The sequence below is a fragment of the Odocoileus virginianus genome, chromosome 28 (genome assembly GCF_023699985.2).
Source record: "Odocoileus virginianus isolate 20LAN1187 ecotype Illinois chromosome 28, Ovbor_1.2, whole genome shotgun sequence".
Lineage (NCBI taxonomy): Eukaryota > Metazoa > Chordata > Mammalia > Artiodactyla > Cervidae > Odocoileus > Odocoileus virginianus.
Window position 1 is genome coordinate 4,341,101 of NC_069701.1, and position 22,544 is coordinate 4,363,644.

The following is a 22,544-nucleotide window of genomic DNA, read 5'->3' on the forward strand; positions in this document are numbered from 1 at the left end:
CTTTCACTCTGAGGGCTCAGGTTTGACCCCTGGTCCTGGTTGGGGGAACTTAGATCTCACTAGCCCCACAGCATGGCCTTAAAAATGTATATAATAATAATAAAACAGGGAAAATCCCTGCAGATGGTGATGGCAGCCATGAAATTAAAAGACGCTTGCACCTTGGAAGAAAAGTTATGACCAACCTAGATAGCACATTGAAAAGCTGAGACATTACTTTGCCAACACAGGTACATCTAGTCAAAGCTATGGTTTTTTTCAGGAGACATGAATGGATGTGAGAGTTGGAATATAAAGAAAGCTGAGCACTGAAGAATTGATGATTTTGAACTGTGGTATTGGAGAAGACTCTTGAGAGTGCCTTGGACTGTAAGGAGACCCAACCAGTCCAACCTAAAGGAAATCAGTCCTGAATGTTCATTGGAAGGACTGATGCTAAAGCTGAAACTCCAATACTTTGGCCACCTGATGTGAAGAGTTGGCTCATTTGAAAAGACTCTGATGCTGGGAAAGATTGAAGGCAGGAGGAGAAGGTGACAACAGGACGAGATGGTTCAGTGGCATCACCGACTCAATGGACAGGAGTGCAAGTAAGCTCCAGGAGTTGGTGATGGACAGGGAGGCCTGGTGTGCTGCAGTCCATGGGGTCACGATGAGTCAGACACAACTGAGCAACTGAACTGAACTGAATAAAACAGGCAAAACATTTGTCACTAGCAAATTATTTCCTTGCTATTTCACAAGTATCCTTATGAGAATCTCTTACTCAGGATGTGGACCATTGAATAGGATATGCTTAGGGGAAAAAAACCTTTTTCTTTCCTTTTTGCAGGGGGATGATTCTTTGAGCTGGGAGAGATAAATGGGAGTTTATTGTATGTTCTTTATGATGGTGTAAATCTGACTTAAGGAAGTGCTGTTCTGGGTGTGAAGTACTCAGATCAGGCACCATCCTCTTCCAGAGTGTTTTGTTGTTGTTGTTGTTTAGCTTTTGCAAAACATATCTGATATGTAACATGTAAATTTAAAGCATAAAATGTTAATTTGATGCATACTGACATTGTAACATAATTGCCATTGTAGTGATAGTTAACACCTCTGTCTCCTTAGTATCCTTTTTTTGGAAGTTGGAATAAATTCTCTAACAATTTTGATGATTGTATTATAATATACTGTCAGTTCAGTTGAATCGCTCAGTCGTGTCTGACTCTTTATGACCCATGGACTGCAGCAAGCCAGGTCTCCCTGTCCATCACTAACTCACAGAGTTTACTCACTCATGTCCGAGTCGGTGATGCCATCCAACCATCTCATCCTCTGTCGTCCCCTTCTCCTCTTGCCTTCAATCTTTCCCAGCATCAGGGTCTTTTCAAATGAGTCAGTTCTTCTCATCAGGTGGCCAAAGTATTGGAGTTTCAGCTTCACCATCAGTCCTTCCAATTAATATTCAGGACTGATTTCCTTTAGGATGGACTGGTTGGATCTCCTTGCAGTCCAAGGGACTCTTGAGTCTTCTCCAACACCATAGTTCAAAAGCATCAATTCTTTGGCACTCATTTTCTTTATAGTCCAACTCTCACATCCATATATGACTACTGGAAAAACCATAATTTGACTAGACGGACCTTTGTTGGCAAAGTAATGTCTCTGCTTTTTAATATGCTGTCTAGGTTGGTCATGTTTCCTTTGGAGTAAGTATCTTTTAATTTCATGGCTGCAATCACCATCTGCAGTGATTTTGGAGCCCCCCAAAATAAAGTCTGTCACTGTTTCCACTGTCTCCCCATCTATCTGTCATGAAGTGATGGGACCAGGTGCCATGATCTTAGCTGTCTGAATGTTGAGCTTTAAGCCAACTTTTTCACTCTCGTCTTTTAGTTTCATCAAGAGGCTCCTTAGTTCTTCTTCATTTTCTGCCGTAAGCGTGGTGTCTCTGCTTATCTGAAGTTATTGATATTTCTCCTGGCAATCTTGATTCCAGCTTGTGCTTCTTCCAGCCCAGCATTTCACATGATATACTATGCATATAAGTTAAATAAGCAGGGTGACAACATACAGCCTATACTCTTTTTCCGATTTGAAATCAGTCTGTTGTTCCATGTCCAGTTCTAACTGTTGCTTCCTGACCTGCATACAGGTTTCTCAAGAGGCAGGTCAGGTGGTCTGGTATTCCCATCTCTTTCAGAATTTTCCAGTTTATTGTCATCATTACAATTTTGATGATCGTATTGTAATATACTGTAGCATGCATTATATCTCGAGATTTTTTTTTACTATTTATTGTAAATTTGTACCCTAAGCAACAGTTTTGTCCACTGCTTACCTTGTTGAGTTAATCACTATTTTATTGTGTTTCTGCATGTTTGACTTTTAAAACTTCCAAACATAAGTGATCACACATAGTACTTGTCTTTTTCTGTCTGACATCTCAGCATAATGTGCCAAGGCCACCCATGTTTTCACAAGTGGCAGTATGCCCTCCCTTGTGGCTGAATAATATCCCATTACATATGCTTAAATGGCAGAGTTTGCTTTATTCATCCATTGATGGACACTAAGGTTTTTTCATATCTTGGCTATTATAAATGATCTGGCCATAACTATTGGAGTACATGTATGTTTTCAAGTTATTGGTTTCATTTTCTTCCCAGAAGTGGAACTGCTGGGTCATGTTAGTCCTTCCTTTAATTTCTGGGGGAACCTCCATACTGTATACCAAGGATTCCCTTTCTCCACATTCTCACCAGCACTTGTTATCTCTTGTTTTTTCAATAATTGCCATTTTAACAGATATGATTCCTCATTATCGTTTAATTTGCATTTCCCTGATGACACTGAGCATCTTTTTATGTACCTGTTGGCCATCTGTATGTCTTTGGGAAAATGTCTGTGTAGGTCTTCAGCCCACTTTTATTAATTTTTTAAAAGTTATTAATTTTTAATTGGTAGATAGTCACTTTTTAAATTTGTGTTGGCTTCTGCTCTACAATAACACAAATCAGTCATAATTATATAAATATTAATATACACACACACACACACATATATATCCCTTCTTTCCCGAACCTCTCTTCCCTCCCCCCATCCCACCCCTCCAGGTCATCACAGAGTGCTAAGCTGGGCTCCCGTGTTACTTAGCAACTTCCCACTATCTGTTTTATATGTGATACTGTATATATGTCAGTGCTGCTTTCTCATGGGCTTCTGCCCATTCTTAAGTCAGATTGTTTGCATTTTTGTTCCTTAGTTATGTGAGTTCTCTCTCTTTTTTTGATATTAACCCCTTATCATAATTGATTTGCAAAAAGTTTCCCTCATTCTGTAGGTTGCCTTTTCATTTGGTTGTTTTATTGTTTTGTTTTTTTTTCTGTGTAAAATCTTTTAAATTTGATGGAGTCGTATTTGTTCATTGTTGCTTGTGTTGTCACATCCAGAAAAATCATTGCTAACACCAGTGTTGAGGAGTTTCCTATGTTTTCTTCTAAGAATTTTAAACTATCAGACCTTATGTTTAAATCTTTGACATATTTCAAGTTACAAGTGGTGTAAGATAATGATTCATTCTCATCATCTTTTCCATTTTATAGTTTCCTTTGCTATGCAATAGCTTTTAAGTTTAATCCATTTCTTTATTTTAGTTTTTATTTTAATTACTCTAGGTCGTGGACTGATAAAGATCTTGCTGTGATTTATGTCAGTGTTCTGCCTATATTTTCCTAAGAATTTTATGGTATCCAGCTTTACATTTGGGTCTTTAATGCAAAGAGTTTATTTTTTGAGTAACTTTGAGTTTATTTTTGTGTATGACATTAGAGTGTTCTAATTGCATTCTTTTACATGTAGCTGGCCAGTTTTCCCAGCACCACTTATTGAAGAGACTATCTTTTCTCCATTGTATATACTTGCCTCCCTTGTCATAGATTAATTGACCATAGCACATGGGTTTATTTCTGGGTTTTCTATGCTGTTCCATTGACCTATGTGTTTGTCTGTTTTTCTGATAGTACCATACTATTTTGGTTACTGTAGCTTTGTAATGTGGGGCTTCCCTGGTGGCTCAGAGGTTAAAATGTCTGCCTGGAATGTGGGAGACCCAGGTTCAATCCCTGGGTTGGGAAGATCTCCTGGAGAAGGGAATGGCAACCCACTCCAGTATTCTTGCCTGGAGCATCCCATGGAGGGAGGAGCCTGGTGGGCTACAGTCCAGGGGTCACCGAGACAGCCTGGAGTCAGGAAGTGTTCTTCCTGCACTGTTCTTTCTCAGATTGTTTGGACTATTCAGGTTCTCAATGATCTGTTCTAGCCAGGGCAGGAGACCCCTTATAGAAAAAGGATAGCCAAAGTGGGCCTCCTTGCCCTGTTTCCCTGATCTTAGAGGAATAGCTTTCAGTTTTTCTTCACTGAGTATTTGTTAGTTGTGGGTTTGTTATCTATTGCCTTTATTATGTTGAGGTATGTACCTCTATACCCAGTCTGCCTAGGGAGTTTTAATCATTAAAGGATGTTATATTTTATCAAATGCTTTTCTGCATCTACTGAAATAATAATGTAGTTTTTATCTTTTATTAATGTCATGTATTACATTTATTGATTTACATGTTGAACCATCTTTGCATACAAGGAATAAATCCCATTTGATCATGACGTGTAACCCCTTTGTCTTCTTGAATTGTTTGCTCAGATTTTGTTGAATGTTTTTGTAGCTAAACTCCTTAGAGATATTGCTCTCTTGTTTTCTTTAAGTGTTCTTATCTAGCTTTAGAATCAGGGTAATAGAGGCCTCAAAAAATGAATTTGGGAAATATTTCCTCCTCTTCACTTTTTGAAAGACTTTAAGAAGGGCTGATATTAATTTTTTTTTGAATGTTTGGTAGAATTTGCTAATGAAGCCATTCAGTCCTGGGGTTGTGATGGGAGGTTTTTGATTACTGATTTAACCTCTTTGCTTGTTACTGGCCTGTTCACATTTTCTACTTTGTCCTGATGCAGTTTGTGTTTATAGAAGTTTATCCATTTCTTCTAGGCTATCTTGTGGGCATATAATTGTTCATAATAGTCTCATATGCTCTTTAATATTTCTGTAGTGTCTTCCTTTTCTTTTCTAGTCTGGTTAAAGGTTTTGTTGGTTTTGTTTATCTTTCGAGGAGTCAGCTCTAATTTTGTTAATTCTATTTTTTCCCCCTCTGGTCTCTATTTCATGTATTTCCACTTTGACCTTATTTCCTTCCTTCCTCCTGCTAACTTCTTCTAGACCCTTGAGGTGTAAAGTTAGGATGTTTTTTTTTTTTTTTGAGATTTAATTAATATATGAAATTATTTGCTATAGTCTGTCCTCTTAGAACTGCTTGTCCTGCATCCCATAAGATTTGATAGGTTATATTTCCATTTTCATTTGTTGTGAGATAATTTTTTTCCCCTCTGACTCATTGGTTGTTTAGTAGGAGTGTCTTGTTTATTTTCCATGTATGTGTAGATTTTCCAGCTTTCCTCTTACTGCTGATTTCTAGTTTCACACCATTGCTATCCAAAAAGACAGTTGTCATGATTTCAGTATTTATTGAGATGTGTTTTTGCTTTCATTTCTTTTCATATCATATGACCTATCCTAGATAATGTTCTGTGTGCACTTGAGATGTACATTTTGCTGCTCTTGTTTCAAATGATATATGTGTCTATTAAGGTCATTTGTTATAGGTATGGTTAAATTTCAGTATTTGTTATTGATTTTTTGTGGATTATCAGTGGTCACTAATCAGTGGGATATTGAAAGCTTCTAGTACTATTGCATTATCTATCTCTCCCTTTTGATCTGTTAGAATTTGCTTAACATATTTCATTGTGCCAATGTGGGGTTTATATTTATGACTGCTGTATTTTCTGGATGTTTTGACCTTTTTATCATTATACAGAGACCTTTTGTCTTTTATCATTTTTGGCATCTTGTCTGGCTATACCTGCTTTCTTTTGGTTTCCAATTGCATGGAATATCCTCTTATACTCAAATCTTTACCCTGAGCCTATGTGTAACTTTAGAACTGAAAAAGTTAGGTCTTTTTAATCCATCCAGCCACTCTTTACCTTTGACTAGAGAACTGAATTATTCTATTTAGACTGATTATTGCTAGGTAAGTACTTCTTACTGCCATCTTATTTTCACTCTGTCTACCTTTGTAAGATGATGATTTTCCATGGTGATTTGATCAGTCTACCCCGTTTTTCATGTTTTGTGACTACTATAAATTTTTTCTATATAGTTTTGCAAGTATGAACATCTCATAGATAAAATAACCTACAGGAAAAACAGACTTTTAAAAAAAGTAGTTCAAACAAACACTTTGTGAATTGAACATGTGGTTATACACATTCACTATCTAATGTCCTTAGTTTATTACATTGCATGAAAATAAGCATTGTTCTGTTGGAATAATCGATTGTTGATTAAAGATGATAGAAACAAAATAACTTACCACTTAAGTAAACAGTAAGTTGCAAAGGTTACTATTTTCCTCTAAGCTCATAGTACTAACCACATGTGATGTTTCAGTAATACATGTCTTCTACATAGTGATTTACTCACCTGTGCCAGTAGAAAAGTGATTTGTGGGTCATAACCAAATATTGTCTGTACAATACAGTGCTTTAAGTAAAAAATTAAAATACAATTACTTCTGTGGCCTAATATGAGTTTTGAGCTAAGGTAACATAGAAAATTAAATCCTTAGATTTGCTAAAACAATTTTTACAAAGGTCTAATATGTTTTATAAATTTATATTTCATAAGTACTACTTTTCATTGCCCTTTAAAGCTTCTGATTGTAGTCAGTGTGCCTGCCTGCCTATGAGGGCTCATCTAATTTTGATTCTCTTTTTGGCAAAATAATTGAACAATCAAGCTTTAGGAAGCTTTTATCTTAGTCACCCACAATTCTGAGTCATTAGGTTCTTCATGAAAGTTTGTACAAGCTGGTATGATTCTGTTCAACAGGACTGAGAATGAAAATTTGTGGCAACTATAGTGGACCTGTGGACAACACAGGTTTCAACTGCATAGCTCTGTTTACCTGATTTTTTTCACTAAATACATACGACAGTACTTCATGAATGTATGAAGTTGGTTGAATGCATGCATGCAGAAGCAAGGATATGGAGTGACCAACTGGCAGGTGACACATGGGTTTCCAGGCACACAGAGTCAGCACCCCTAACCCTCATGTTCTTCAAGGGTCAACTACTTTCACCTATCAGACATATTATTCAGTAGGGCTGAAGCTAGCTATCAAAAGCATAGCTATTACACTTTTCTTTACCATTTGTACTCCATAATGGTTTCACAGGAGAAGGTAAGGGAGTGGGAGGAAGGCAGAGAGGGTATAAATTTAGCCACAAACTCTCCATTCACAGAAGGATTTTTAAAGCTTAAAAATGTATATATTTATATATGTGTATATACATATATATATATCAGTATTACATGTATATTTATATAATTTTATTTTTAAATGTTAACATACAGAGAAAGCAAGCTAGAAGACAATACAGTCACTTTGCTTTTAGGAAAAAATGATGTATTCTGCTAAATTTTAAGATATTTATTAGATCTGGTAATGCAGAGAGAAAGGTAAAATTCCAATGTTTTCTTCAATAACTGACTTTTTTCTAAATTAAAAATTATGAGAATAGACGGAAAACTAAGCTATTCCAATTTCCTTGCCAGATTTTTTTTCTTGGTAATAACATTTATTAAGGTATCATTGTTATACATTTTAAGTGTACAATTGGATGAGGTTTGACAAATGTGTATACCCGTGTAAACATCATCCAGATCATGATAGAGAAAAGTCCCATAATGCCAGAAACTTCCCTCTGTGCTGCAAACCCCCCTGACCCTTACTTGACCCATGCAATCACTGATCTAATTTCTAATACCATAGATTAGTTTTGCTTCTTTGTGTATTAAGTAGAATCTCATACTAAGCATTCTTTTGCATCTGGCTTCTTGCCCTTGACAATGTCTGCCAATAATGTTACATGGACTGCAATCCTTCCATTTTATTGCTGAGTCATAGTCCATTCAACAGTTTATTCATTCATCTATTGATGGACATTTACATTCAGTTCAGTTCAGTTGCTCAGTCATGCCCGACTCTGCAGCCCCATGGACTGCAGCACGCCAGGCCTCCCTGTCCCTCACCAGCTCCGAGTTTACTCAAACTCACGTCCATTGAGTTGGTGATGCCATCCAGCCATATCATCCTCTATCATCCCCTTCTCCTGCCTTCAATCTTTCCTTACAATTATTTGCACATTAAGTTGCAATGAACATGTCGAGAGTCTTGGTGATCATGTTTTTACTTTTCCTTAGTAAATACCTAGAAGTATAATTTGAGCTATAAGTATATATTTAACTTTATAAAAAAGTTTTATAAAAACAGTTCAGACTGTTTTCTGAAGTGGTTGTACTGTTTTACATTCTAGACAACAATGTTTGAAGAGTTTAAATTCCTTGCCATATTTTATTTTGGGGAATTTTCATTTACTTTATCTCTTTCTCTCTTTATTCTCTTTCTCTCCATATGCATGAATATCTGTGCTCAGTCATGTCCTTAGACTGTAGCCAGCCAGGCTTCCCTGTCCGTGGTACTTTCCAGGCAGGAACACTGGAGTGGGTTGCCATTTCTTACTCCATTCTACTACAAATGACGAAGCTCTTTGGTTTGTTTTATTGGATTAGCACTTTGACAATGAAGTTTTAAATTTTCAGAGCCAAAAATCTCTTTACAGATGAACAAGCTGGAAGTCTAAAGTCAAAACATGACATGAAAAGCAAAATTTTTGCATACTCTGGCTTCACGTGTTATCAGAAAGATGGACTTTATCCTCAGACTTTTAATGGCAGCCAGTTACCTGAGACTTTACTATAAGGATTCTTTCAGAGTCCCTGCCGCTGCTTGAATTGTAAAGGCTGCAATAGAAATGTGTTTCTTCACTTCTTTCCAGGCTGAATGAGGATCTGCTTTATTTTCAATATCAAACATAGCATCAAAGATGCCAGGAAATGATTCACCAGCATATTTGTTGTGGCTGCTTGGAGCAAAGATGATGTGCCTAGCAGAAAAAACACAGAGAACAGGCTGAGCTAAAGAGTACTCATACATTACATTTCACATGCTCTTCCTTTCTCTTTTGTGGTGTCTTTGTTAGATCGCATTCATGATGAAATATTGTGTCTCCTCCTGATATCCACTTTTGCTATTCCAAAGTAAAACCTTATGTTGTTGGTTTGAGACACTTAGGCAATGGTATAATTTTAAGCAAAGAAAGGAGTTGATAAGATGCGTCTAGCGAATCATATCATGTTATCAACCCAAGCAGCTGGAAATAAGCAGATATTTTCCTGTAAGTTACAGGCATTAAGTTATCTAACTGCCTAGACATCCACAGACATCCATAAAGTACGGATAATTTATGGATAGTTTTTAATAAGAGATTAAAAAATAATTACATTTGTGTTGCCTTTTTTAAGATTCCACAAGAATGAGTTATTCCCAATACTCTTCAGAATTAAAAAGCAACAAGCAAAGTAGCTTGTATTTCAAAAATATCATAATTAGTAAGGATAACGAAGCCCATTCCACAAAGGTAAAGCAGCTCTATGTGGGCTGCCCACAAAGACACACTTATTCCGTTCTAGAAGGAAAGTCTGCACCTGATTTCCTACTTCATCTCATAAGTAGCTCAGGAGATCAAGCCACTTCTCTCCCCACTGTGTGGAATTCTACCTTGCAGAAAGGGACATGAATTAGGCTTGGACTTCCCCGGTGGTCCGGTAATAAGGAAATCCACCTGTCAATGCTGGGGACGTGGGTTCAAGCCCTGATCCAGGAAGACTCCACACGCTGCGGGACAACCACGCCCGTGCGCCACAACTGCCGAGCCCACACTCACCCCTGAGCTTGCACAGCCCAGAGGCCACGCTCCACAAGATAGAGGCCTCCGCCGTGAGAAGGCAGGCACCGCGGCCAGAGACTGGGCCCCCTCGCCACAACCAGAGGAACACTGCTCGCAGCAGTGACCGCCCAGTGCGGACAAAGTAACTTAAAGGCAGCTGCGGGCGGCCGGGGGCAGTGCTTCAGATCCCTTCTTCAAAAAAAAAAAAACTAAGGAATTAGGCCTAACAGTCAAACCCTACAGCTGCTTCAGAATGTAAAGCTACCGTATGACAAAATATAGAACTCTCTGTAAGTATTAATGATTGAAGACATTTAAAATGTCATCATTTAGATTTCCCAGAGTATATCAGAATTTATTACTTTGGCTTTTGAATTTTAGTATGGCCTTAAGTGGATCATCCTTAATGAAACAAGTATACATGCTGAACTGTTTATAAACATTAATAGTCTGACCTATATATAAGCTGAGATACTAGAGATACAGGTCACAGGTATTCCTTAGTACATATGCCATCTTTTGGAGAACTGTAGAGAGAGAGTATTGTACAATATTATTGATTCAGGAATCAAGAAAACCTGACAATTGTAAACGAGGTGTTTCCTTAATTTTTCTTTTGATCATCACTGTACAGAAACACCAAAGGTTCCTGTACATGGATTTTGTGTCCTATAACTTTACAGATTTCATTTATTCTAATATTGGGTTTGCCAAAAGGTACATTTGAGTTTTTCCATAGACTTTTCAGAAAGACCTGAATGAACTTTTGGGCCAACCCAACAGTTTATTTGTGGAATCATTAGGATTTTCTTCTGTAATAATGACAGTTACTTCTTCCTGATTTGGATGTCTTTGTTTATTTTTCCAAACAGCTACAGCCAGGACTTCCAATACCACGTTGAATAAAAATGGTGAGAGTGGGCATACTTGCCTTGTTCCTGATCTTAAAGGAAATGCTTTGGGGTTCTCACTATTGAGCTTATGCAGCTGTGGTTCTGTCATATACGGGCTATGTTATATTGACATACACTGCCTCTGTATCCAGTTTGTTGAGAATTTTTTTTTTTTAAATCAGCCTTGCCATGGCACACAAAATCTAAGTTCCCTGATGAGAGATAGAACACATGCCTCGTGTAGAGGGAGCACGAAGTTTTAACAACTGGCCCACCAGGGGAGTTCCACTGTTCCTGTTAACACCTTTTCTGACATTTTAATTACAGTTTGTCTTAGGATGGGTATCTTCTGAGCTCATCTTATTCGCACTCTCTGGGTTTCCTGATCTGGATGTCTGTCTCCTTCCCCAGGTTAGGGACGTTTTCAGCCCCTTCTCTTCTTCCTTCTGGAACCTCTATAAGACACACATTGTTTCACCTGATGTTGTCCCAGAGGTCCCTTCAACTGTCATCACTTCTAGAAAACCCTTCTTACTTTTTGTTGCTCCGTGAGTTCCACTGCCTGTGTTCCAAGCCACTGATTCTTCTGCTTTGTCCAGTCTGCTAGTGAACCCGCCAGTGCATTTCTCAATTCCATTAACGTACTTTTCTTTCAACTCCATGCCTTCTATTTGGTGTATGTGTGCCAACTCACTTCAGTCATGTCCAACTCTTCGCGACGCCGGCCTGCCAGGCCCCTCTGTCCATGGAATTCTCCAGGCAAGAATCCTGGACTGGGTTACCGTGCCCTCCTCCAGGGAATCTTCCTGACCCAGAGACTGAACCCATCTCTCTTGCATCTCCTGCACTGGCAGGCAGGTTCTTTACCACTAGCGCCACCTGGAAAGCCTAAAACCCGTGCCTTGGGATGAAGCTCTAGGACAAGCCAGCAGGCCTCTTTTACAGAAAGATGGGCTGTGTTTCATTTGTGCAGTGACTGCTGGTGGTAGCCTCCCACGCACTGACTCTCAGATCATCCTAACCCTGCAGGACCGAGGGAAGCAATCCTGTCTGGCCACCAGAGCCAGGGGATCAGGGCACCCCGCGGGCAGCAGCCACAGAAGCTGAGGCACCAGACATCACTAAGAGCTCCCCCGAGAGATGCTGGCTTTCTGCACCATGGCAGAGAGAGCGCGTAAAGACAGCACCGCCCTCCTGGGTCTCTGCCTTACAGCCAGCACTCACCTGGGTGCAATCAGAATCCTGCCCCTCAGCCTGGAGCTGTGCTTACAGGATTATGGGCCTCCCTCCCCAGAAGACAGCCCCTGGGTCTGTTGCCTCTCTTTTCCTATCTACCCCCTTAACAGCTGCAAGCATACTTCCCTCTGGTCACCAGAGTCAGAAAATTTTGAGGCGTCCCCAGTAGCAGCTTCAAAAATCAGAGGGCCAGAAAAGGTTATAAGCACCCTTTTGAGAGAGGGTCAGGCTGGAGTGAGGCAGAGAAGGAGCAGAGAGCGCTTCCATCAGCCTTCACTACCCGAGGGCAGCCCTGCAGACTTCTAGAAGCATGCCAGAGCGAAACCCTGCCGCCGTTCAGGCCAGAGCTCTTGGCCAGACAAAGGAGCCTCTCCCTCAGAAAGACCCGGGGTGTGTTTCAGTCTGCTGTCTGCACAGTGCCTTGGGGGTGGTGGTCTGGCAAGAACTGTCTCCCCAATCGTTACAGCCCCATGGGATTCAGGGATGCAAGCCCCCCTCACCCTCCCAACCTTGAGCCAAGCAATCAAGGAGTGTCTGCCGGCAACAGCTGGAAAACCAGGACACCAGATGCAGAAGCCAGCATACTACATGCAGATAAAAGCTTCCCTCTGGAGATACAGGTGCTGTGGAGCTCAGCAGAGGGACTGCATGAAGACCACCGCCTTCAGGGAAGAAGAGGGGAAAGATGGTGCCCACCAGCCTCAGCAAGGCAGAGGAAGAGCAGAGTACCCACCAGCCTCCACCCCAGAGAGGGTCCTAACCGGTCCCCGCCCCTCAAGCCAGTGCTTTAAGATCAACAAGTGAACCTCCTTCACATAAAATCTGGGGAATACTCAAGGCTGCTTCCGTGCTGGGGCTGGTGGCAGGTAACTCTAGTGGAGGCCTTTCGACCTGAGCCGTTTCTAGCTTCTGTGTATCCCTTTGGTTTCATGGAAGCAGTCTTGTTGGTTTTCAAAGCCAGATATCAGGGAGGCTCACCCTCAGGCGCAGGTGAGGTGGCCCATTTGGGGACAAACGCTTTGCTCCCCAGAGAGAAGCTCCGGGTCTGTGAGCGCCCTCCTGACGGTCGGCTGCCACAGCCACACCATGCAGTGGGATTTGCGGGGGACTGGGCAGTAGCCTCCTCTACCCCTTTCACACCCACATGGCCTTCTTCTCCTTCGCCTGCGGTGAAGGAGGTGCTCAGTTAGTTTCCGGGGGTTTTGGTTTTTCTCCCCAGAGGAAACCATTCCATCTGTAGCTGTTGACTGTGTCTGGGAGCAGTGAGGTCTGCATCTCCTTACCCCACCGTCTTGAACTGCCTCTCCTCACTTTAGAATACAGCCTTTGTGTTCCCAATATGTTGTTTAAATTGGAGGACAGTTTGTCAGCTACTTAATCAAATTTAAAATGTGTTTAACCTTTTGACACTGAAATCCAGGTACTGATTATAGAGATATTAAATGTTCAAGTAGGTCTTAGGGACATTTTATAGAAGTACTTTTCTAATAGTAAGTAATTGGGGGAAAAAACAAATTAATTAAAGACTCAATAAGGGCTAAAAATTTACACATGCAAGCCATATAATGGAAAACAATGAAACAGATGAGAATAGCTAAAAGATATTATACTGACACAGATACCTATAAGATTAATTGTTACCCAAAAAGGCAGTTGCAAGGTGATACATGGTCCCATTTATGTAAACACAAATGAATAAATAAAAAACCAAACATGTACATAACTGCATTCAAAACTTAACACCAAACTCTCATCTCTGATTTTCTCTGAAGGAAATAACAGAAACATCTAGGTGTTAGCACTGCCCTTCTTTATTTATGTAACTCCATAGGACCTGAATTTGAAAATGAGATATTCTGCTTATAAATCATATAAATTGAAAATATATATATAAAGATGGACTCATAGGCAAAAAAAGATTAATCTATAAACCGGCTTTCAATCTTTGGTTTATATAAAGACTTAACTGATGGCTGCTATTTTATTGAACCAACAAACATTTATCTTCACAAGATGTTAAGACTTTATAAAAACAGCAACTATTGCGCTCACTTCAACAACACACATACTAAAAACAGCAACTATTTACGCAGTACATCCCTCTCTGAGCTAAATCTCCTGCAAGCCTTAAATCTATAAACCTATGGGGTATAAGCACAGTAATCTCCATCTACCGTTAAGGAATCTGAGTCTTGGAGAAGTAATTTGCCCAGGTGACACTTGGTATTTGGCAGAGATGGGTTCTAAATGCCTAGGATTACAATCAGTTAAATATTAACACTAATTACTAATATTTATAAGAAATGTAATATGTAGAGCTATCTTTTGTTTGTGTCACTTTGACTACAAACAGCCTTGTAAAATAGCTTGTTATCACCCTCTTAATGCAGATGAGCAAGCCCTAGATATGACTTGCTGTAAATCACACATGTGCCAAGTGAACTAGAACATAGATTTCTGACTCTAGGGCCTTTCTAATTTTTACCAAGGAACCACAGCTTAACTGGAGACTATCCAAAAGCAGCCAACACTGAGAAAAAAGTACAATTCTTTACAAGAAACTATGGCACCATCTTCTGAAACCCTAAAAGCTATATGGAAATAGATCGAGACTATTCTACTTGACTTGGAGAGCAGTACACGGTCAGAGGGAGAAAACTATGGGGAAATATATCTTTATGATGAAAACTTTCTATTAAGTAGATCTTTCTTATAATTGAATGAACTTCCTCATGTGGTACCAAGTCTCCCATCATTGGAAGATTCAAACAGCAGCTGGATAACCACTTTCCTGAAATTCTAGAGAAACGATTCATGTAGAAAGTTGAACCACATTAGCTCTAAGATCCCCTTTAAGATTCTGTCTTTTAGATTTTGCCACAAAGAGTCTTTTTCAACTATCATTTACCATTTTATATCTGTAGCAAAGTAATACAGGATATGAAATTAATTTTTCTGATATTACAGATTACACTGTTATGGGACTTCCCTGGTGGTGCAGTGGTTAAGAATTAGCCTTGCAGTGAAGGGGACAGCAGTTCAATCCCTGGTGGGGGAGCAAAGATCCCACGTGTTGTGGAGCAAGGAGGCCTCCACACCCCAACTACAGTGCGCACACGCGGTCCTGAGCCTGTGTGGCCCAACTGGAGAGCTCGCGTGCCACAGAGAGAGGGCCCACGGGGTGGGGCTGAGACCCGGCACAGCCGAATAAATGAAAATTATACTGTCATGCATGCATACTCAGTCACTTCAGATGTGTCCAACTCTCTGCGATGCTAGAGACTATAGCCCGCCAGGCTCCTCTGTCCATGGGATTCTCCAGGCAAGAACACTGGAGCGGGCTGCCATGCCCTCCTCCAGGGGATCTCCCCAACCCAGGGATCGAATCCCCATCTCCTACGTCTACCTGCATCGGCAGGCGGGTTCCGCACCACTAGCGCCACCTGCATAATCTCACCCACGTTTCCTTCAGTATATACATCCACTTTCCACCCATCCGACAGTAGTTTAAAGCAGACCTCGGCGAAGCTGCTTTGGGTCAGAGTGACATGCTTGGTGTCCTTTGTCAATACCTGTTGCCTCCTTACCTATAGAATGGCCTCCCTGGTAAACCAAGAGGGTCAATGAATGCTCTTTCAAGAAACATCAGCTGGTCATTCAGGATTCTCACTGCCATGGGGCTTTGAGAATAAAAAAATAGATAATTAAAACCCTTACCATGAAGCTGCATTTTAAACTACTAAATAAGGATAAGGCATGGGGAAAAGAAACTTCTAAATCACAGACTTTTAAGAAAATGAATATTAAATACCCAGGCTCATATGGTAAGCTGCATATAACAGCAGGCGCATCTTTCTATTATTTATAATAGGCAAGGAGACTGATTGGGAAATGGTTTGATTTCCTTTTCAAGATCACAGACTTTCCAGAAAGAAGTGAGACATTATTAATTCTTTGTAGGAGAGCCAGGACCCCTGCAAAGATAGACAGCGTGGACTGCCAAGCTGTTCTTGGTAAGTCATTCAGCTCTACCCTGGAGGAAAGTAGCAGAGCAAAAAACACAGAATGAAGTGAGTTTGCAGGGGTCTCCAAGCGGAGAGAGAGACAGCTGTACCTCGTGGGCAGGCAGTCCCTTCCACACTTGGAAGCTGCCAACTTAATCTTCTGGGGTGCCGCACAAGTTCCCTAGGTTATCCTACAAGCCCAGGGAGAGCGAAAGGCCCCTCACAATGACTGACACAGCTTTCTGTCTGGATGGGAGGCGGGAAATCTTGTTTGAATGAATTTAAAAAATATTAAGAAAAGTGATATGAACTGTGAGGTGGTACAGTTTATGCTTGTTAAATAATGCTTTGAGTGTAACTTATTTTTCAATGTTCAAGTGGCAAGAGGTTAAAGGACATGCAAAAAAAAGTATAAGAGAGAATTTCTACATTGTTCACAGGACTATTTGGGCCTGTAATAAAATGGGTTACAAATGCACTTAAACCCACAGAACTATGAATTACCAGCAGCAGTCAGAATTCTTACCATGCAAACTTCAAAAGACATGTTTCCTTAGCCCCTGCCATGGGATGGGTTTTTTATCTTTCAACAGCAACACGCCTCAAACTTTAATGTGAATACACTACCTGGAGAGTCTACTGCAGAATTCTAACTCAGCGGGTCTGGCACGAGCTCTGATATTCTGCCTTTCTAACAAGCTCCTGGGTGAGGCTGATGCTGCTGGTTAGAAGACCATAATTTAAGTAGCAATGATTCTGAATCGAATGCTTCAGTCCACTAACCACATTGCTTTTAAAAACAGTAGATAGCTTTACATTAGAAACTTACTTATTCAGATCAACTTGTGAAAGTCTTCTGTGGAAATCTGAAGCAGCTTCTGAGAAGTTTTTCACAGCAGAAAATAAGGACTCTTTTTAAAAAATAGAATAGAGGCGAAATTATTAAGCACAATGCTTCATATTTCAAAGTTTCACTTTCCCGCCGTCCCCATGTTAGCTTGCTATGACTCAATAGGTGTTGAAACTATTTTTCTACTGAGTCTTTTTGCAGGTCCTTGGAATGTATTAGGAAATCTTGTAACAAAGAAATAATGTATAAAATTGAAAATGGCAAAACTAGTTCTTAAGGAAATAACAAATTTCAAGAGTCTAGGACATAAAAACTCCTCTTTATTTATCAGAAACTCAGCATTCATTTAATTATTCTTTCAATACTTATTTATTGGGACAACTGTATGCTAGATGCTATAAATGAGCTTCATTCCTATAATTATTACAGAATAAAACAATGTCATTTTTAGTTTTTAAGTAGTACATTTAAGATCTTATTTAAAGCAACCTGTGACAGACAAGCTGATATACTTAAACTCTGAGAACTGGGATCCAGTTTGGTCTGGTCAATCTTTAGTTCATAAAATTTCTAAGAAAAGGGATTAGGAAAGTGTACCATATTTTTAATAACAACCTGTTCATCATTTTCCATCTTTTCTAAACTGGACACTACCATACATTATTGATTTGCTTCTTGCATTAATCCTATAATGCAGGGGATTCAATATTCATTTTATAGATAAAGCATTACAGCTCCAAACAGGGGATCTTTGTGAGACTACAAAGCTAGTGAGTAATGCATTCAGTATAAGTACATTCAGTAGAAGAAATAAGCTCTTTTTCTGGCCTTCAATTATTGTTGCTGCTTTTAATATCATGTACAAATCAAACAATCTAATAGAAGATATTATGAAAGCTAAGGGAAGAGTGTTGAAGAAACTTTAAATTTCAAATGAAACACAAAAGTCAAAATATTAATAGAGAAAAATTAAAATGTGTCCCTAGGATTTAGTGGCACAAGTAAATGAAACCTTTGGAAAGAGCAGTTTTAGTAGAGTCTTAGGAATATAAGACAATGCAATGAGTTGATAAGCAGAATGTAGAGAACTGTATTGGAGAAGGCAATGGCAACCCACTCCAGTACTCTTGCCTGGAGAATTCCAGGGACGGTGGAGCCTGGTAGGCTGCTGTCTATGGGGTAGTGAAGAGTCGGACACGACAGAGCGACTTCACTTTCACTTCTTACTTTCATGCATTGGAGAAGGAAATGGCAACTCACTCCAATGTTGTTGCCTGGAGAATCCCAGGGACGGCGGAGCCTGGTGGGCTGCCGTCTATGGGGTCGCACAGAGTCGGACACGACTGAAGCGATTTAGCAGGAGCAGCAGCAGCAGCAGAAAACTGTATATCCATCTATCCATCATTACATTCATCATTCCTTCATTAAAACGTTTCTGAGGGACTGTTGCCTGACCTTAAATGAAGGATTTTAACTGTGAAGGAAGGAGGGCAAATCACACAGAAGAATGTTTTTAAGATTTTCTATCTTTTCTAGATAATAAGAATATTCAGTGTTGATGGAGAGGCACCAGTGGAGATACAGAGCTTGAAAATAAGGGGGAGAAAAGCATTTATAGATCAGCCTAGGGCCCTTGGACAGAGAAAGGATGGATCCATCAACTTTGTGCACAGTCCTTCCACTGCAACTGTTTAATCTGTCTCTCAGTTGGACCCTACATAATAAAAATTAGTAAAGGCTAATTCACCAGAAAGAAATCGGGACATTTACGAAGAGACATAGATGCTGGACGGCCACAGGACATCCTGCTGCAAGATCTGCTTATTTCTTCATTTCATCTCTCTTCATTTTCCCCATCACTGCAGTGACTGTACAATCATAATGATGATAAGCACGGTTTTCTAAATTTTTCTTGGCTTCAGTTTCTAGATCTTAGTATTGCTGCTAATCCTCTTTCTGAAGATTACTAATTGCTGTGTGATTATGTTCAGAAGCCATTACTGACCATCCAGTACTCATTTTCAGGGCCCTTACAGTACACTCCGTGCACCCCCTAATAGCTTATCTTCTGCGTTTGGTCTTCTCCTTCTCCACGAGAATGTAAGCTCTGTGAGGACAATGACTATTTCTTAAACTTCTTTCTATCATCCAGGAAATAATAGAGCACTTGGTACATAGTAGACACTCAGTACGTATTTGTTAACTTTGATATATGTACAAAGAATATGTACTCCCAGAATAATAAAAGAGAATGGTTACAATAAAACAGTAATAACAGCTGACATTATGAGCACTGAGTGTCAGTCACCATTGTTTCTATGTACCAACCAACTGAACCTCCACAACAATCTTGGAAACATATTTTCCTATTTTATTCATAATAAGACAGTAGAGATGTTAAGTAACTTTCACAAGGTCTGACAGTAACTGAATATTAGAGTCAGGATCTGAGCCAGAAAACTGCTTTCAAGATACAATGCTTAATGCTCCTACACTACACTATGCTATAATAAATTTCATCACTGCTTCACAGAAGAGACTTGGTATGAAACAGCAACCACAAAAAGGCAAGATAGAAAAGGAAAGAATGCTGAAAACTATGTAAAAAAATCTTCCATGTAGGAAAACACTAACAGGTAAATGCTGTAATTATAATGATAATAATTATACTACATATATGTGGTGGAATTTGTGGCTTTCTCTACTTCCCAATCTTTCTGTATTATTGTTACACTATAATAGTACTGTTCTTATAAAAATAAAAACATTTTAAAAGGCAGCAACATAGGGAAAATATTTACCAGCCCAATGTTTGCAGCACAAACTTAGCACAATGGATTCATCCTACACATATCAAACTAAATGGCACTGTTTAACAGGTGTTTAAAGTTCTTTGTCTAGAAGTCAGGATGGTGAAATGAAGTGGGGATAAATTCTAGGATGAAACTTTATGCACTGATGATGACAGGAGATGATATCTTAAAGCTCTAACTTGATGACTGTAAAATACCTGCCCAACAATTTCTTACCAAATGATACTCCATGGTGTCTACATGCTTGCTCATGTTTCCTGGATAAGTTATAGATACTTCTTGCATAGTTTTCCAAAGTTTTTGCATAGTCTTGAATATTGAAAGGAATGACTTTAGAGTCTGCAAGCTCATAAACCAATGCTCCTCGTAGTTGAGCCACAGCAAGCTGTTTTTTAAACGTGGGGTCATAAAACTTCTCTACCAATTCAAATGTCTCATAAATTGTATGGTATACTGGATAGCTGCTGTAAGTATCTGTTTTCTGGAAAAAAAAAAAAGGTGGGGAGGGATCAAGTATAGAAAAATACTAAATATTCAAGTTATAATATTTTATGGAATTATAAAATGCTTCCATTAAAAAACATATGGTACCCTGAGTTTCATCACAATGAAGGGAAAAGTTAAGACTAATTCACTAAGACTTCACCATGAAATGTTCACCAACTTAAAATTTTACCATTATTCACTTAATAAGTCATATAATCTTCATTCAAAATACTGCATCTTGAAAATTTTCCTCATTGTTTTGATGACAGTTAAGGAGTACATACTCAAATTGAATATCAGCACAGTTAGAAATTATCTATCAACTGATTTACAGTGAAAGGTTCTGTGCAGCTCAGTATTGATAATAACTGGAGGGTAATTCAGTTGATGCTTTAGCAACATGGGTTTGAACTGCAGGGGTTCACTTATACACAGATTTTTTTTTTTTTCAATAAATACGTACTACAGAACTACAGGATCCCAAATGTAAAGTTACACATGATTTTCAACTTCTCCAGGGGTCAACACCCCTGCCTCCTGAATTGTTTAAAGGTCAGCTGTACATTTAAGCCCTTTGCCTGCATTCCCTAGCAGTGTATATCCACATGCCACCTAATCTTTGTTACAAAATTAAGGATTATCATTATAAACATAAATTGTTACAGGGTGGTACTCCATGTAAATATTTTTGAGTACTTAAATCTGCTTTTCTTAACGTTAGTTTACCTATCTACTTCTTTGATATAAACCTATCATTCTTATTGCTTTTAATATCACTGAAAGGAATCCCTATGTCTATCTCCTTCCATTTACCTAACATTCAGTCTTAATCTGTGTTGCCTTAGAAACTAGATCACTTTGTTCAGAATGAGACAGAGTATAAAAATGAACAGGCTTTGAAAGAGGGTAAAGTGCATCTCTTTTGTTTTAAAGGCAGCTTTAATGAAGTGTAATTTAATAACATTCATCAGCATTAAGTATACACTGTGGTGAGTTTTTGTTTTTGTCTTTTAATTTTTAAAAGAAAATTTTTGGCTGTGCCACATGGCATGTGGGATCTTTATTCCCCAACCAAGGATCTAACCTGTGCCCTCTGTAGGGGAAGCATGGAGTCTGACTGATGGGAATTCCCAAAAGTACATCTCTTATGAATGAAGTGTAATGAGTATCAGTATACTGATTTACACACTTATTTTGGGTTATTCTATAGCTGTTTTTGCTTACTTCCCTGTTCTTAGTTGTATTCTAGATAGTCAAATTTGCAAGGGATATGTATTCTAGACAAGCATGATGTTGGTGTATTGCACTTATCAGAAAATTAGCAAAATCTTTGACAAACCTAAGTGTACTGATGTAATCTTCTGTATGATTTATGACATAACTTATAACATAGACAAAAATATGGGTATAGGTTTGCATAGGTTTGCATATAGGTTTGCATAACCCATATACTTGCATACCATTAATGTGCTGGAGAAGCAATAGGGCAGATCAGAAAAGAATTAAATTTTCCAACACCTGCATCAGAAGAAGGATGCAAACCTCTTGGCAGTGATAGCCAGCTAAGCACCTGGCATTACTCTGTCAACTACCACTTCACTGAATAACCCTGGCAGTGAACATTCACAAAATAACACAAATTATTTCTCAGCCTATCTACAGTGGGACTTGCAGTCTAGCTCTATCCCTGGCATCCTTCCCAGGGCACATGTCCATTCATGCCCGGTGCCCAACCATTAAATGACAGAATTCCCAACAAAATAATGTGGATTAAGTGCTTTGTATTCAAAATAAAGAAAATGGCTTACCCTATTCTTAGTGTAACGGACTCTTCCTGAAGCAATCCCAAGTCTCTGAAAATAGGCTTCAAAATCACTTCCAGATCCCAGCTTGCTGATTCTAAATGTATAATATAACACACACACACACAAAGAAGTAAATGCAAAAATAGATAATATAAATAGATGGGACAATGAATCCTGTCCCAACAACTGCAAGGAAGTGTATGGCACATTTATAAAAATTAAAAAAGGTATACCACCCTCAAGAAAACTTTCCTATGAAGATCTCCTAGAGAAGGAAATGGCAACCCACAACAGGTACTCTTGCCTGGAAAATCTTATGGACAGAGGCGCCTGGCGGGCTACAGTCCATGGGGCTGCAAAGAGTCGGACAAGACTGAGCAACTAAACAACAACAACACCCCGACGATGTGCTGATTTTAAACAATGAAAACCTTTTATTTTATTATTTAAAAGAATAATAAACTTTAATTTATTTTAAAATTTATTTTTAAATTTTAGAAAATAAAGTT

The 22,544-nt window shown here is 39.1% G+C and overlaps 1 protein-coding gene across 3 annotated transcripts in view; it reads right to left on the reverse strand.

Annotated features, from left to right (window-relative positions):
* Positions 1-8,702: 8,702 nt before the first annotated feature.
* The window catches only part of NAALAD2 (N-acetylated alpha-linked acidic dipeptidase 2), a 48,478-nt gene continuing 34,636 nt past the window's right edge, over positions 8,703-22,544 (reverse strand). For all 3 annotated transcript variants that reach the window (XM_070457141.1, XM_070457140.1, XM_070457142.1), the window contains 5 exons: positions 22,039-22,129; positions 19,961-20,225; positions 16,911-16,992; positions 15,665-15,757; positions 8,703-9,105 (listed from right to left, as the gene is read on the reverse strand). In XM_070457141.1, coding sequence (XP_070313242.1) covers positions 8,916-9,105; positions 15,665-15,757; positions 16,911-16,992; positions 19,961-20,225; positions 22,039-22,129 — 721 coding nt within the window. In that variant the 3' untranslated portion in view covers positions 8,703-8,915. The remainder of the gene's footprint in view (positions 9,106-15,664; positions 15,758-16,910; positions 16,993-19,960; positions 20,226-22,038; positions 22,130-22,544) is intronic.